The 14518-nt window shown below is 32.9% G+C and overlaps 2 protein-coding genes across 3 annotated transcripts; one reads left to right on the top strand and one right to left on the bottom strand.

The window, feature by feature from the left end:
* The first annotated feature begins 1543 nt into the window (after positions 1 to 1543).
* LOC11417830 (ATP synthase subunit d, mitochondrial) lies at positions 1544 to 5056 on the top strand. The gene is made up of 5 exons (XM_003591927.4): positions 1544 to 1799; positions 2497 to 2578; positions 4379 to 4443; positions 4533 to 4619; positions 4699 to 5056. Exons 1-5 carry the CDS (start codon positions 1629 to 1631, stop codon positions 4825 to 4827), a joined length of 534 nt encoding a protein of 177 aa, XP_003591975.1. The 5' UTR covers positions 1544 to 1628; the 3' UTR covers positions 4828 to 5056.
* A 3624-nt stretch (positions 5057 to 8680) lies between these two features.
* On the bottom strand, positions 8681 to 11183 carry LOC11422418 (DEAD-box ATP-dependent RNA helicase 35). Of its 2 annotated transcripts, none has more exons than XM_003591925.4 (2): positions 11022 to 11183; positions 8681 to 10863 (listed from the first exon to the last, which is right to left on the bottom strand). In XM_003591925.4, the coding sequence occupies exon 2, from the start codon at positions 10850 to 10852 to the stop codon at positions 9083 to 9085; it is 1770 nt and encodes a 589-aa protein (XP_003591973.1). In that variant the 5' UTR covers positions 10853 to 10863; positions 11022 to 11183; the 3' UTR covers positions 8681 to 9082. The 2 variants fall into 2 exon arrangements, with proteins under 2 accessions (XP_003591973.1, XP_024641283.1); XM_024785515.2 differs by having other exon boundaries at positions 8681 to 10860; positions 11022 to 11180.
* Between the last annotated feature and the right edge of the window lie 3335 nt (positions 11184 to 14518).

Below are 14518 nucleotides of genomic sequence, written 5' to 3'. Positions count from 1 at the left end.
AACTAGCCCCTATTGACCATAAACTTTGTATCATTGACATGACTAATTAATTTTTTTTGGACAGACGCATGACTAATTAATAACATGAATTTCACCATGTTTTTAATTTCCTTAAGTTAAGGGCCTTAACGAAATATAGTACTCAATTGAACATTCTACCTCTCATTTCTTGCCAGAGAACAACTAGCAACAAAGGGTTTTTGAATAGAAGATAAAGAAAATATGTTACAACAAAATACAAACGTGGAAGGATGAGTACATGATGAAATTGCAAGCAGAGAAGTGCTAGTAGTGACCGAGAATGCGCAGACAAAATCACAAACAATGAGTTGAAATTTTTAAGTAAAATTGTAGTGAGGAATCCTAAATTGAGATTCTAGTTAAGGGCCCAGGTTGTTGACATGATGGTGCAGCTGTTGGAGTTGTTGTGGTCAAGGCATGGGAGCATATGGAAAGGACAAATGGTGTTCAAGCACTATTTAGCTCGTTGAAGGATATTTGCAAGGAGCGTCTTCGGGAGGCAAAGGAGGCCTGCAAGGCTGATCATATAGCTGAGATGCAGGAGAAGCGAGAAAAATCTCTCCACATATATCTGCTCTACTTGGTGGATATCATGTTGTTCGCTAACAAGAGTGTCACCTATGTGGATGTCGCTTACTTGAGGTATTTCGAAGACTTGGAGCTTGTCTCTGATTATGCACGAGGAGTTGCTGCCCTTGCACACATGTACATTGAGTTTAATAATGCCTCCCATTTTAAATTTTATGTTTGGACATTTGGTTTGTAACCTTTGGATAATTTCTGTTTTAAATTTAAGGTTTAAAAATTGTGTTGTTTCTTATCGTTTATATTAAAGTATTTTATTTTATACGATCATGAATGCATGTTTATAACAAATTCTTACCATATGTATGTCTCAGCCAAAATAAAATGCTTATGTCTCTGTACTGAGACTGTTCGGATTATATAATCCAAGAAGTGCCTTTATTACTCAATAATTTGTCATTTTTGGAGTGTTTGACACTTTTTAGATTCTATAATCCTAAGTTCCTAACTGACTAAGTATGTGTTTGGATTGGGGCCGACGAGAATTTATTTGGATAGAATTGAGTTTAAGAGAATTGATTTTGGTTAAAAGTGAGTTGAATGAAATGTAAAAATCAATTTTACTTGGTTAAAAATCATATTTTAATAGAATTGAGTTTGAGATAATTGATTTTGGTTAAACACTCAACCAAACAAATACTAAAGGGGGTTTCAGATTATATAATCTAAAACATTGTTTTAGTTGAGACCTATACAAACAGCTCCAAGGTGCTTTAGGTTCCAACATTTTATGAGGTGTTCGGATTTTAGAATCCTAACTCTTTTCGGTTTATAAAATCCGAATAAAGGGTATTTTTTGGATGAAAAAAAGGTTGCGTGAGAATGCAGGTGGGAAAAGTAATAGTCCTAATTAAAATGCCATTTTTCCAAGGTCTAAGCCCAACGATAAAATCTTATGGTCCGGCCCAGGTACCACGTGACATTGGTATCTCTGGTAACGATAGTGTAAGGTGCGAAGGCGAATTCAGAGCATAAGCAGAAACAAGAATCATAATCGCGTTTTGAGAAAAGCGAAAGCGAAAATGAGCGGAACAGTGAAAAAAGTTACAGATGTTGCATTCAAGGCCGGGAAGAAGATCGATTGGGACGGGATGGCTAAGCTTCTCGTCACCGATGAAGCTCGTCGTGAATTCTTCAATCTTCGTCGCGCTTTCGACGAAGTTAACACTCAACTCGAAACAAAATTCAGTCAGGTAGCTAGACTCATTCATAGATCTCTCTAATTTCATTCTCGTTATTGTATTTATGATTCCGATTTACCTTCATTTTGTTCTCAGATGCTAGATCGGTTGACTTTTAGGTTAAAATTGAAAAACTGATTATAGATTTGAATTGGTTTAAGTCGTATTATGTTTCTCTTCATCATCAATTTTGAATTGGTTGATGATAATCATGTTTTGGTGCATTTTAGGTTTTTTTTTTTTTTTTTTTTTATCAATTTATTGAGATATTTGAACGCATTAAGCTAATTTCAAGACGCGCATTTTGAGTTATTGCATCTTGTTCCTTTGCAATCATGTTTTCGTGTTTTTGATGCTAAAAAAAATTAATGTTTCTGTTGTGTAACATTTAGTTGTACACTTTTTCGTTATGTTTGAATACGAGTTTTGCTATACAAAGTGATTATGTATTTAGTTATGAGACTTAGAGGCGTCTTGAATATATCTTGTGTTCGAAATGCTATACATATTATTTTCATACTTTGAAGCACCGACACTTCTGTTTGAAGGCTTGTCCGACACTTGTTATTGTGTCGTGTCTGACTGGTCACATGTAATTACATCCAATTATGTAGTTATCAAATTATTACCGGTGTTGATGTGTCAGGTGTCTGTGTATATCATTTTATGCTTCATAGCTCTTATGTATAACATTTCTTATTAATCGCAGGAGCCTGAGCCCATAGACTGGGAATATTATAGAAAAGGAATTGGCACTCGTTTGGTGGATATGTACAAGCAGCATTATGAGAGTATGTTTTTGAACTCTTTGCTGAATGCCCCTTATATTTGTATTTTTTATCTGTCAATGGTATCCATTTGTGATAGTTAGAGCTTGACTTGTTTGATGGCAATTACATGATAGAATTTATCTTGTCATGCACTTCCTCTTCTTTAGGGGTAAAGTTGTAGAAGGATATTGATAAATTCATCTGGATCCGATTCATGTATTCAATGGTACCATATTCTTTTCATAGGGCAGAATATTATATAATTCACAAAAGCCATCCTCGGAAATTAGGGGTTGTTCATATAACCAAAAAAACTGAACTGCCCCGATCCTTAAAAAAACTGAACTGTTTGCATTTTGTGCAAACTGAACTGCTGCATAAAAATATGATCAGTGAACTGAACCATTCTTCAAAAGTAGTTCAGTGAACTTATATAAACCAAACTGTTGTCAGCTCCTGTCTCTCTCTGTTATGCATACTCAACTAAACTTTTTTCACAATGCTGACGATTTGGAAAAATTCCCTTAGCACAATTGATATCTCATACAATAAAAATGAGAAATTAATATTGGTAGACATGATGATGACGAAAAGTAGTTTTACAAACAGTTGGCCAATAGAAAATTGTTTACTTTCGAATTTTTGTTGTCAAGTTATAATTAAAATTATTATTTTATTGGTATAAGAGTAGAAATAGTATAAATCCAAAATACAAATATTTACAGTAATTTTTTATATATATTAAAAATTAATCTTTCAATTTTATGAAAACATTTTTTATTAGTGCGTTTAGTGAGTAACTATTTTTTATCATGTGTAAGTGTACAGTGTGTACACTCACACACAAGTCAAAAGCAACTCTACCAGCTATCATGATTATCTTTTTGGTTGTCAAAAATAAACCAATATCTATTTGTCTCATTCGCAAAACATGATGATGGGGGTGGAAGGAACTGTATCGTGCTGCTATGTATATTTTTAAAACCCATTAGTTGCAGTTTTGCTTAGCCAGCCAGTTCGGTTATATAATTATGAACCATAGTTAACTCGATGTCTGGATCAAAGTACAAGTTCGGATCCGTTCAAGCTATTAAGTATCAGTTCAGTTCAGTTTTATAGATATGTTTTGTTCAGTTCAGTTAGGTTCAGTGCAGTTTACATTGAGAACCCAACCCTGAACACCCCTATCTGAAATTGATGTTTCATAAATAGACATTCTTTTGTTGTGTCTGGTAATTGATGTTGTTGCACTTATTTCGTTGTGTCTGGTAATTGATGTTGTTGCACTGTAATCTATAGCCTAATGCATGTTAAAATTTAACGCCAAAATTTTACACCAAAATTTACATTAGAATATATGAAACTGTGGATTGTGGAACTGTTCAGTTGTTATTCAATTATTTCTCAAATTGAAAAGGAAGTACATAAGAAAAGAAATTGGTCATGCCCATAACAACATTTCCTATAACTTTGCCTCATTCAAAATATTGTTGTTTGACCTTTTCACTTGGGAATAAAATCTGGAAATTGTTTATGGTATCATGTATGCTCGCTGATATATTCCTTGTTCTGCAATGCAAAAGCAGAGTAGTGTTCATCCTTGTTTTTATTAATCGTGCATTTGACTTGATGCAAGGAAAATATGATTATTTTCTTTATTGAAATTTATGCTTGAAATCATCACGTGTATCAGTTATTGCCTAACTATTTATGGATGTAGAGCATACGAAGTGAGAGAGATGAGGAGTTGATATTGACCATTCTACCATTCAAATTTTACATACCATTAATTCAACTTTTGATGTTATGCTTCTTTTGTAGGCATTGAGATCCCCAAGTTTGTTGACACAGTAACTCCTCAATATAAGCCTAAATTTGATGCACTGGTAAGAGCTTTTATTACATATTTAGTCCAACTTTTCTCTATCAATCAAGTTACATTTTATTAAGTGTTATATGTGTTTTCTTGCTGAAGTTGGTTGAGCTTAAGGAAGCAGAGGAGAAATCTCTGAAAGAATCTGAGCGTTTGGAAAAGGAAATTGTTAATGTACAATCGCTGAAGGTAATAGAAATCACCACATGGTTTTTCAGTTTTATGTAATATTGGATATTCTCTCATATACCATTGTTTGTTTTCACAGAAAAGGATTTCTACCATGACAGCAGATGAGTACTTTGCCGAGCATCCTGAGCTAAAGAAGAAATTTGATGATGAGATTAGGAACGATAACTGGGGCTATTCGCACTACAAAGAAGAGCAAAATGCCTGAAGTTGATGTTTTCCTTGCTGGTTTAATAAATAATAACTACATTATTTTTTTTGTAACTTGGTTCTAATCTTCAGTTTAAATGGTTCTCCACATTTCTGCAGTTGTCAAAATTTTATGGTGTTGCTGTTAACATTTTGAAACTGTTGTCTTTTGGTTTCAGTTAAGACACCCAATTTCAGGAAAATGTTTGTGGCTGTGTTAATAAATTGTTGTGTTTGTCTGGTAAGTATACATTTGTTCTGATTCTGGCAATAGTAAGCCTAATAATAAAAACACTAAAAATAATAGTTAAAAAATTATCAAAGGTCACACAAGGCCCCTTTGTATGTGTTTGTACACTCGCATTAAACTGGTCTAAGATGGTTTTAGGACTACAACATGCAGTGATATGTTATCTACTCAGACCAATTGACTCTCCTCCTCTATTCCTTCTGTTATTTGTAAAGGTGGATCCTTTTTGTGCATTGTTTTCCCTCTGCTCCTGCATAGTATTATCTTAGTTTCTAAACTACCTTCCCTCGTTGAAATATCATCCTCCTTTTGTTCTGAGACTCCATGGTCTTGGTCTTTCTTCACCGGTGTGGTTTCTCCGCAGGCTTTTTTTTATTCCTTGCTCTTTCATTTGCTTTTTCTCCCTCTCTTTTACCTCCTATTGGACTAGCTGAGATTATTCCCTGCATCATTGGCATCTGCAATATGAACAACTCTGCAGAGCAATGTCTGAATCACGAGGAATATAATCAAGATGAGACATTAATTATGTTTTCTGAAGATGATGTTAAAGAAATATAAAGATATTTAAAAATAGCCGGTAGGGAAAATTTTGACAGACAAGACAAGCCTATCCTCAAAGGATCACTACATAATACTTTGTCTAACATTTGGTCTAACTCTCAAAGACTTCAAAATTGAAAATGTTCAAAGATGGAATTGAAAAAGTTGAAGTAAGTTCTTTCATTTCTTTAAATTGAAATCCTTGAACTCTTAGAGAAAATGCCCCAAACTATGTTGATTTTCAAAATAACCTCATTTGGCCAATTATGGTGTCTATCGTCCCGTAGAAGAGCTAATCAAATGGGAAGGAAGATAGGTTCTTTGATTGACTCATTTCAACTATTTTATCCCATTGTCTGCAAAATTAATTACCTTTCTGTAACTAGTCTTTTTATGTGTAAAAAAAAAAAAAAAAAAACATTCGGTCTTTTTTCTTCTTTTTATGTCAAACCACTCACCACTACCACCGTTCAATCAAGTATCATCTATACCTTTCTCATATATGTCACAACCTTTCTGCTTCAGTATTTGTAGCCATTTTAAAACTTCGTGAAAATATACCACCAAATAAAAAGCAATTCCAAATATAGTACATAACGTGATTTTGCCTACATGAACAATGTCACCAGCATCATTATGACAACATAAAGAAAAAAGATTTGCTCAAAAAAAAAAGTAAAAAGATAATTAAAAAATTTAAATATATAAACAACAAAATGTAAACAAATCTAAAACCACATAAACATCAAACCATACACCGAATTATATTTATTTATTTGAGCTTATCTAATAACATAAGTATTTGTGAGATTGTTTATGAAAACTCATGAAAAAAACTTATGACACATCTATTAGGCGTTTTCAACTTATTTCTAGAAGCTCTCCAAATTAACTTATGAAAATAATTTTACTTATTTATCTTTTATAGCAAAAATAGCTTATATATAAACACCTATATAAAAAGCGCTTAATTAACTATTTATCCAATGATGCACAAACATATATATTGCTCTCCCTAACATGCCACTTTTCTTTTTTTTTGAAGAGGCAAAAAGTTTTTTTTTTTTTTTTTAAATATAGCCTCAGACCACGCCAATTTATAACCAAAATCTCAAGCATAGAGCCAACTTGCCTCCCAAGACCGCCTCACTAAAATACAATTCCGAGAGGCAGCTGGCGTTATGCAGGAAGACCAAAGCAACCTCTAAGCTCCAACATATGCCTCCTACAGGAGACTAAAACATTCACCTCCAACTCCAAGGACAGCACAAACAGCAGAAATCGCGCCAAAACCAAAGATCATGGGACACCCACGCAAACAGATAGCACCAATACAATAGATGAAACAAATATGCTGCAGACTACCAACAAATCAACACTACAACCAAGATACCATATACACCTCCTGTAAACGACATACAAATGAAGGACAGAAACTTAAACATGCCTCTTCCAAGTAGAAAACCAGCTTAGCAAAACTTTTCACAAAGCTGAAAAACATGCAGGCACATAATCAAAGACAAAAACCCCATCCACCATTCCAAGACACAAGCTGAGTGAATCACAAGCCTAATCTGCAGAACAACCAATGACCACCCTAAATGAGCAGCTTATGCCGGGAAAGAATTTGCAGAAAAATTACCACTACATGCCTCCGAGAATCAAACTTCTAAGGGACAAACTCAAGCAAGCTACCCACTACGTCACACCAGCTGTGCAGCAACATTCAGGCTGCAACATGCGTAACAGACTGAAAAACTAACTCCACCACAGACAAACCAGCACAGCCACCTCAGCTAAACAGGAACCTCACAAACTGACCCCAGCCTCGCCTAATCCCTGCACGCCAAAACTAAGATCACGCGGCCCCAAACCTTTCCTTCAACCTGCACTTAGACAGCCCCACAACACTGGAACAATTATTAAAAAAACAGAAGCAAAATCTCTATCCCGACAGCACTCTCATTCCCCTCCTATCTGTCCCAGTCCCACATCCTGCAATAGGAGAACCAACCAAAACCAACGAAAAATGAAAACTATCAAATGCCTGACATAAACCAACCCATCACTTCCAAGCCAATAGTTAGCTCACTATGAACTGTCTAATGTAACTGAAGTACCTTTTGCTCGAGTTTTTTATATTTGACGATCAACATGAGTGTTTTACTTGTAAAAGAAAAATAAATATCAACTTATTCGTATAATCATCAAGACTACTCAATCAATCAATGAAACGCATAAACAGAAAAAAGCTTTATACGTTACCAAAATTTCTATTACATTTATCTTAAAAAATAGTGGAAACTAAACTGCTCAACCATGCAAAACCAGCACAGATCCATTAATACAGCATCTTCCATTCTCTTTTGCATTAAATGTACGGCTAAGTCAGCACTATACTACAAAAAAGTATACATATCAAACATGCAAGAGCAAAAAAAAAAAAATCTCAAACATACAAGCCATGCATAGTCACAATATTAAGGAAGAAGAGTTATGTCTCAGCATTAACTTTGTTTCTAGACCAGAGCTGAAGGCATGACTGGAAAGTGGAAATGATTGGAAACAAAGATTAAAATGCTATCGGTGGGAGAATAAATAACCATGCCCGTTCCGGCATCATTCATTCTAGAAAAGACTCCTAACTATACTCTTCCATCTAATTGCCAAAGATAATACCAATGACAGTTGAGTAAAAGCAGCTAGACATATAGCTGCAACGAGGCCTATAGCAACAACTCCCCGCAAGAATCTCAATATGAGCTGAAAATCGGCACTTTATTTTGAGTTGTAGGTAAATATATTAATATCAAGATTAGAACAATCTAAAAGACAAGTTCATTTACCTGGAAGACTTTAAATCATAACAATAACCATGAACTCAACAAAAATCTTCCTTTGCCTCAAACACTGAACAAGGACGCAATGCTTGAAGGCACTAATAAAAAACAATCTTTTCGTCACACTTTCGAACAACACTCATGTCAACAAAATGTATATTCAAAAGTTATACCAGACAATGTAAACTATGTCATTCCACACCAACAATCCAAACATACCCTGAAGGTATACCCTTAGGTTCATTTTACAGATTTTTTTTGGAATTGTAACGTTGCTAAGTGGCAACATATCTGATAACAATATTAACATTCTCGACAAAAAACGAGTGCAGAAGGCATCGGGTACAGACAAATCACCTGACTACACTGAATCAACCAGATGAAAATCAATCTGCAGTTCAGTCCAAACATTCTACTCTTATCAAAAGCACCAATACAGGTATTCAGTATGGTACAAAATTTAAATGTTGCAGATAGTACATGGGCCAATAGTATTCTAAGAAAATCTGGTACATATCCTAAACACTAGTGCAAATATTAGGAAGGAATGTAATTAGATTTCATGGCATACAATTTTAAAATCTGCAGATATAAGCCAGAAGCATTAAAAGACAAATTAGTAAACAAGGGACCAACAGCTTTCAAATTTCCCCTCGGTAACCTCCAGATCCAAAATAATCCTTTCTATTATTTGCAATGGCTACACTCTTCTGATGTTCTAATTTAGGACAATCACGGATACGATGACCAAGCCCGCCACAATATGCACAGCCCTTGACACCACTTATGCCTGTGATTTCTTCATTATCTTCCATTGGATCAACCAGCTCAGCCAAAACAGGGGGGATCCTCTGCTTAGCTTCTTGCAAAAGGTGTTTCAAATCAAGCAATGTTGTCTCACTTTGGTTTTTGTTTATAAATGTTGTTGCTATACCAGTTTTGCCACATCTTCCGGTACGTCCAATCCTATGGACATAATTTTCAATTTCAGCTGGCATGTCATAGTTGATGACATGTTGAATATCAGGAAAATCTAAACCTTTGGATGCAACATCAGTTGCAACCAACACATCTTTCTTTCCAGCCTTAAATGATGAGATGGCATACTCTCTCTCTTCCTGATCCTTGCCTCCATGAATAGCCACGGCTTCCACTCCTTTCAAGAGAAGATACTCATGAATGTCATCAACATCAGCCTTATTCTCACAAAATATAAGAACAGGGGGTGGAGTTTTCTGAAGGCACTCAAGGAGGTAAACTATTTTCGCCTCTTGCTTGACATACTCTACCTCCTGAATAACATCGAGATTTGCCGCCCCTGCACGTCCCACATTGACAATAATAGGTTTTACCAAAGCACTTCTAGCAAAGTTCTGAATTTTGGTTGGCATAGTAGCAGAAAATAGGAGAGTTTGCCTTTGAGCTTTGAAGTGATCAAAAACTTCTCTTATATCATCTTCAAATCCTAAATCGACCAATCGATCAGCCTCATCTAACGTTAAATACCTGCAGTTATCGAGATTCATTTTCTTCTTGGCCAACATATCCTTCAACCTCCCGGGAGTTGCAACAACTATATGAACACCCTTCTTGACAATCTCAAGCTGCGATCTCATATCAATTCCACCGATACAAAGCAAAGGCCTGAGCTCCGGATATCCAGCTTCCTTCAAAGGTAACAAAAATTCTTCAATGACTTCATAAGTTTGCCTAGCCAATTCCCTTGACGGACAAATAATCAGACCAAACGGACCTTCCCCAGGAACAATCGGCATCATAATCTCCTCCTGCATTGCCATCATAATCATCGGAAGCACAAAAACCAAAGTTTTACCAGAACCCGTAAAAGCAATTCCAATCATATCCCTCCCAGATAAAATAACCGGAAGACCCTGCACCTGAATAGGAGTTGGCTGCACAATCCCCTTGGTTTTCAACATCTTCAAAATCGGATCCGGAAACCTCATATCCTTAAAATTCTTAATTGGGGGCGGAATCTCTTCACCGTTAACAATTATATGCCATTGTTTCTGAATCAAATCACAATCCTTCTTCGACATCCTCCTTATATGCAAAGGAGGCTTCCACCCAGTAGGCAAAGGCTCAGTATAAGTAATCCCTTTCGCTAATTCACGAACAGACATAAGGGTTTTCTTATCCGACAAATTCTCAATCATCTCCTTCTCTTGTTGAACAATCTGTTCTGTGACACTGATCTCAGGTTGATCTTTCTTCAACTGTGATGCCTTAACAAGTAGACTTGGCTTAGTTTCAACCACTTTTAGTTTCTCGGAATCATCTTCTTGGATTGCAGCAGTTGCTTTCCCTTTGCGTTGTAGAATCTTCTGAGCTTCCATGGCGCGACGCTTGGCCACAGGGATATACTCCTCATAATCATCTTCTTCTTCCATTATTGCTACTACTGAATTCAAAAAAACAGTTTTTATTTATTTATCCTCTTTGCAATTAAAAGAAAAAATTAAAGCAAAATAAAAAATAAAATCCTCTACAAATTGAAAATAGGGTAAAGCGAATAGAATGAACCGAAAATACAAGGAAGAAACGAAGATTGATAAATACCTGAGTTGAAGAGCAAAGAAGATGGAGTAGACGACGCTAGGGTTCGCGAGAGTGAGTTGCAGGGTTTTGGATTCTGCAAGTAGCGACGCGAAACTTTTCTCTATTTTCAGATCGAGGTTTATTTTCTACTTAGGTACCACCCGCTTTTTTCAGCTTCTCTCCGTATTTTTAAAGGAGAAGTTAGGCCAACATAGATACGGCCAAGCTTTTTTCGGTCTAAAAACTAAAAAAAAAACTAAGGTTATTTTTAAGTTAAAATTTGTTTGGCAAAATATTATATAAAAATTTGAATTTTTTATTTTTTTTGTGGTGTACGGGGTTCGAACCTAAGACCTTGCATATATTTTTTTATTTTCCAATTATACTTTATGACAAATTTTGTTATAAGAATATCATATTTTTTGTGTCATTTAAAAAGATAAAAATTTATAGGATTTATATAATATGATATTATATTTGTTACATTGTTGTGTCATTAAAAAAGATATGTTTAGTTTTTTTAATAAGAAAAAGATATGCATAGTTTGTTACAATATAAAAATGTGTAATATATATATATATATATATATATATATATATATATATATATATATAAGTATAATTTTTTTAGGCATCTATACTTGTACTTTTAATTAAAATCAAAATTTTATAAAAATAATTATACGCATTACGCAACACTAAAAAAATTATACGCATTAACGTAACAAAACATATATATGGACATAAAGTATTACTCTAAACGCTAATGTGTGTGTATATTTTTATTTTTTTTGAAAGGAAAGGGTGTGTGTGTGTGTATTTGTGAGGTTGAAGAAAGAGAATAAAAATATTTGGTGTCATTTAGTGACAGCATGAATAAAAATATTAGCAAGGTTGTGATAATTAAACGTTATTGAAATTAAATATATATATATATATATATATATATATATATATATATATATATATATATATATATATATATATGAGATAAAAAAGATAATAAAATTCCTTCAAAAATAGATTATAAAATTAAATGGATCATCCTTTAAAAAAAATTATAAAGACCGGTTCAATAAAATTAAATTAAATGGAAGAAAAGAGCAAATTGAAAAATAATATTAAAAAATAAAAGAAAAGGTTGCCCGTGTGAGTTGAAGAGAAGTGTTTGTGAAATAAATTGCGAAGAAGTAGTTTTTTGAAGTAGCATTCAACAACTTTTGGTTAAAGCTCATTTCGTTCAATTTTATGCATTCTAAAAAAAGCACTTTTTTTTAAGGTACTTTATTGATATTTTGTTTTGCCTAGCTTCTCCTTAAAAATGTAGAGAAGCTGGAAAAAAAAAAAGCCCGGCCAAAGGGTACCATAATATCAATAAAGTACCTTCGAAAAAAAGTATTTTTTTAGAATGCATAAAATTGAATGGAATGAGCTTTAACCAAAAGTAAGGTACCGTTTGGTCAGGCTTTTTTTGGTTTAAAAGCTACTTTAAAACAAAGTTAAAATAAAGCCCTTTAAAAAAAAAGGCAAAAGCTGTTTGGTTTCTTTATTTTTTTTAGTTCTAAAGTTATTTTTAAGTTAAAAGCTGTTTGGCAAAATATTGTACAAAACTTTGAATTTTTATTTTTTTTTTATGGTGTATGGGGTTCGAACCCGAAACCTTGCATATATTTATGCATTGTCTACAAATAAAAAAAAAACTTTGAATTCATTATGAATTAACATAATAAATAAAAAAATGTCTAAAATATTTTTTGAAGGGAAAAAATGTTTAAAATATAAAAGATATATTTTTACAAATACTATATTTACTCAATGACGTTTATTTTGTGTAACATGAATACAAATTTGTATCATCAATAAAAGACTTGTTAAATATTTGAATAGGAGAAATAATTTAAGGAGGCTCAAATAATAACATAAATAATATCAAAGTAGTTTGAAAAATTAAAAATAATAATCATCTTTTTTAAAATAAAAACATAAATCATCACAAACTCAAACATTTATACTCTCCATCAATGCAACTCCTATTTAATTTCTAACTCTATTCATTTAGCCTCCATCTTGTACTCTTCCTGGATTATATGAACTGATTTCTTCATTTATATTGTTTTCTTCGTCACGCTGAATCATATATTCAGATATAACATCTATAATATGTATATGTGTGTGTATATAATGACAATAATTGGTTTTTTCTTGTCCAATTATACTCTATAACAAATTTTGTTACAAGAATATCATATTTTTAGTGTCAGTCAAAAAGATAAGAATTTATATTATATAATATTATATTTGTTACATTGCTGGTGTCATTGGAAAATATATGTTTAGTTTTTTTAATGAGAAAAAGATATGCATAGTTTGTTACAATACAAATGTGTAAAATATATATAAGTATAATTTTTGTAGGCAACTACACTTAGGTACCGTTTGGCCCGGCTTTTTTTCAGTTTTTCTACGTTTTTAAGGAGAAGTTAGGCCAAACACAATATCAATAAAGTACCTTCGAAAAAGAGTACTTTTTTTAGAATGCATAAAATTGCATGGAATGAGCTTTAACCAAAAGTTGTTGAATGCTACTTCAAAAAACTATTTCTCCCCAATTTATTTCACAAGCACCTCTCTTCAACTCCCGCCGGCAACCTTTTGTTTTATTTTTTCAATACACTTTTTTCATCCATTTTATTTTATTTTATTTTTTTTAACCGGTCCATTTAATTTTTTAATGAGGTTCCATTTAAGTTTATTATCTATTTTTTTTAAGGAATTTTATTATCTTTTTATCACTTATATATTAATTTCAATATCTTTTGATCATCACAACCACGCAAATATTTGTATTCACGCTGTCAATGAATGACACCGAATATTTTTATTCTCTTTCTTCAACCACGGAAATACACACACACATTAGTGTTTAGAGTAATACTTTATGTTCCTCTTTCTGTTTTTTTTTGTTATGCTAATGCGTATAATTTTTGTTAGTGTTGTGTAATGCGTATAATTATTTTTATAAAATTTTGATTTTAATTAAAAGTACAAGTGTAGTTGCCTAAAAAAATTATACTTATATATAATTTACACATTTGTATTGTAACAAACTATGCATATCTTTTTATTATTAAAAAAACTAAACATATCTTTTTCAATGACACCAGCAATGTAACAAATATAATATTATATATATAAATTCTTATCTTTTTGACCAACACTAAAAATATGGTATTCTTATAACAAAATTTGTTATAGAGTATAATTGGAAAAGAAAAAACCAATTATTCTCATTATATATACACACATATACATATTATAGATATGATTGAGCGTGGCGAAGAAAGCAATATAAATGAAGAAATCAGTTCATATAATCCAGGAAGAGTGCAAGATGGAGGCTACATGAATAAAGTTAGAAATCAAATAGGAATTGCGTTGATGGAGAGTAGAAATATTTGAGTTTGTGATGATTTATGTCTTTAAAAAAAAAAGATTATTGTTTTTAATTTTCCAAACTA

This window comes from Medicago truncatula, chromosome 1 (genome assembly GCF_003473485.1).
Source record: "Medicago truncatula cultivar Jemalong A17 chromosome 1, MtrunA17r5.0-ANR, whole genome shotgun sequence".
NCBI lineage: Eukaryota > Viridiplantae > Streptophyta > Magnoliopsida > Fabales > Fabaceae > Medicago > Medicago truncatula.
The sequence above is the reverse complement of the archived record's forward strand: the minus strand, read 5'-3'. Positions and strand labels throughout refer to the sequence as shown.

Bases quoted from the DNA above. Each gene is read 5' to 3' on its own strand.
- LOC11417830 (XM_003591927.4), top strand. From the start codon at position 1,629: ATGAGCGGAACAGTGAAAAAAGTTACAGATGTTGCATTCAAGGCCGGG. The intron at 2,579-4,378 runs GTATGTTTTTGA...CTTCTTTTGTAG, and splicing joins GTACAAGCAGCATTATGAGA to GCATTGAGATCCCCAAGTTT. The intron at 4,620-4,698 runs GTAATAGAAATC...TTGTTTTCACAG, and splicing joins TTAATGTACAATCGCTGAAG to AAAAGGATTTCTACCATGAC.
- LOC11422418 (XM_003591925.4), bottom strand. From the start codon at position 10,852: ATGGAAGAAGAAGATGATTATGAGGAGTATATCCCTGTGGCCAAGCGT.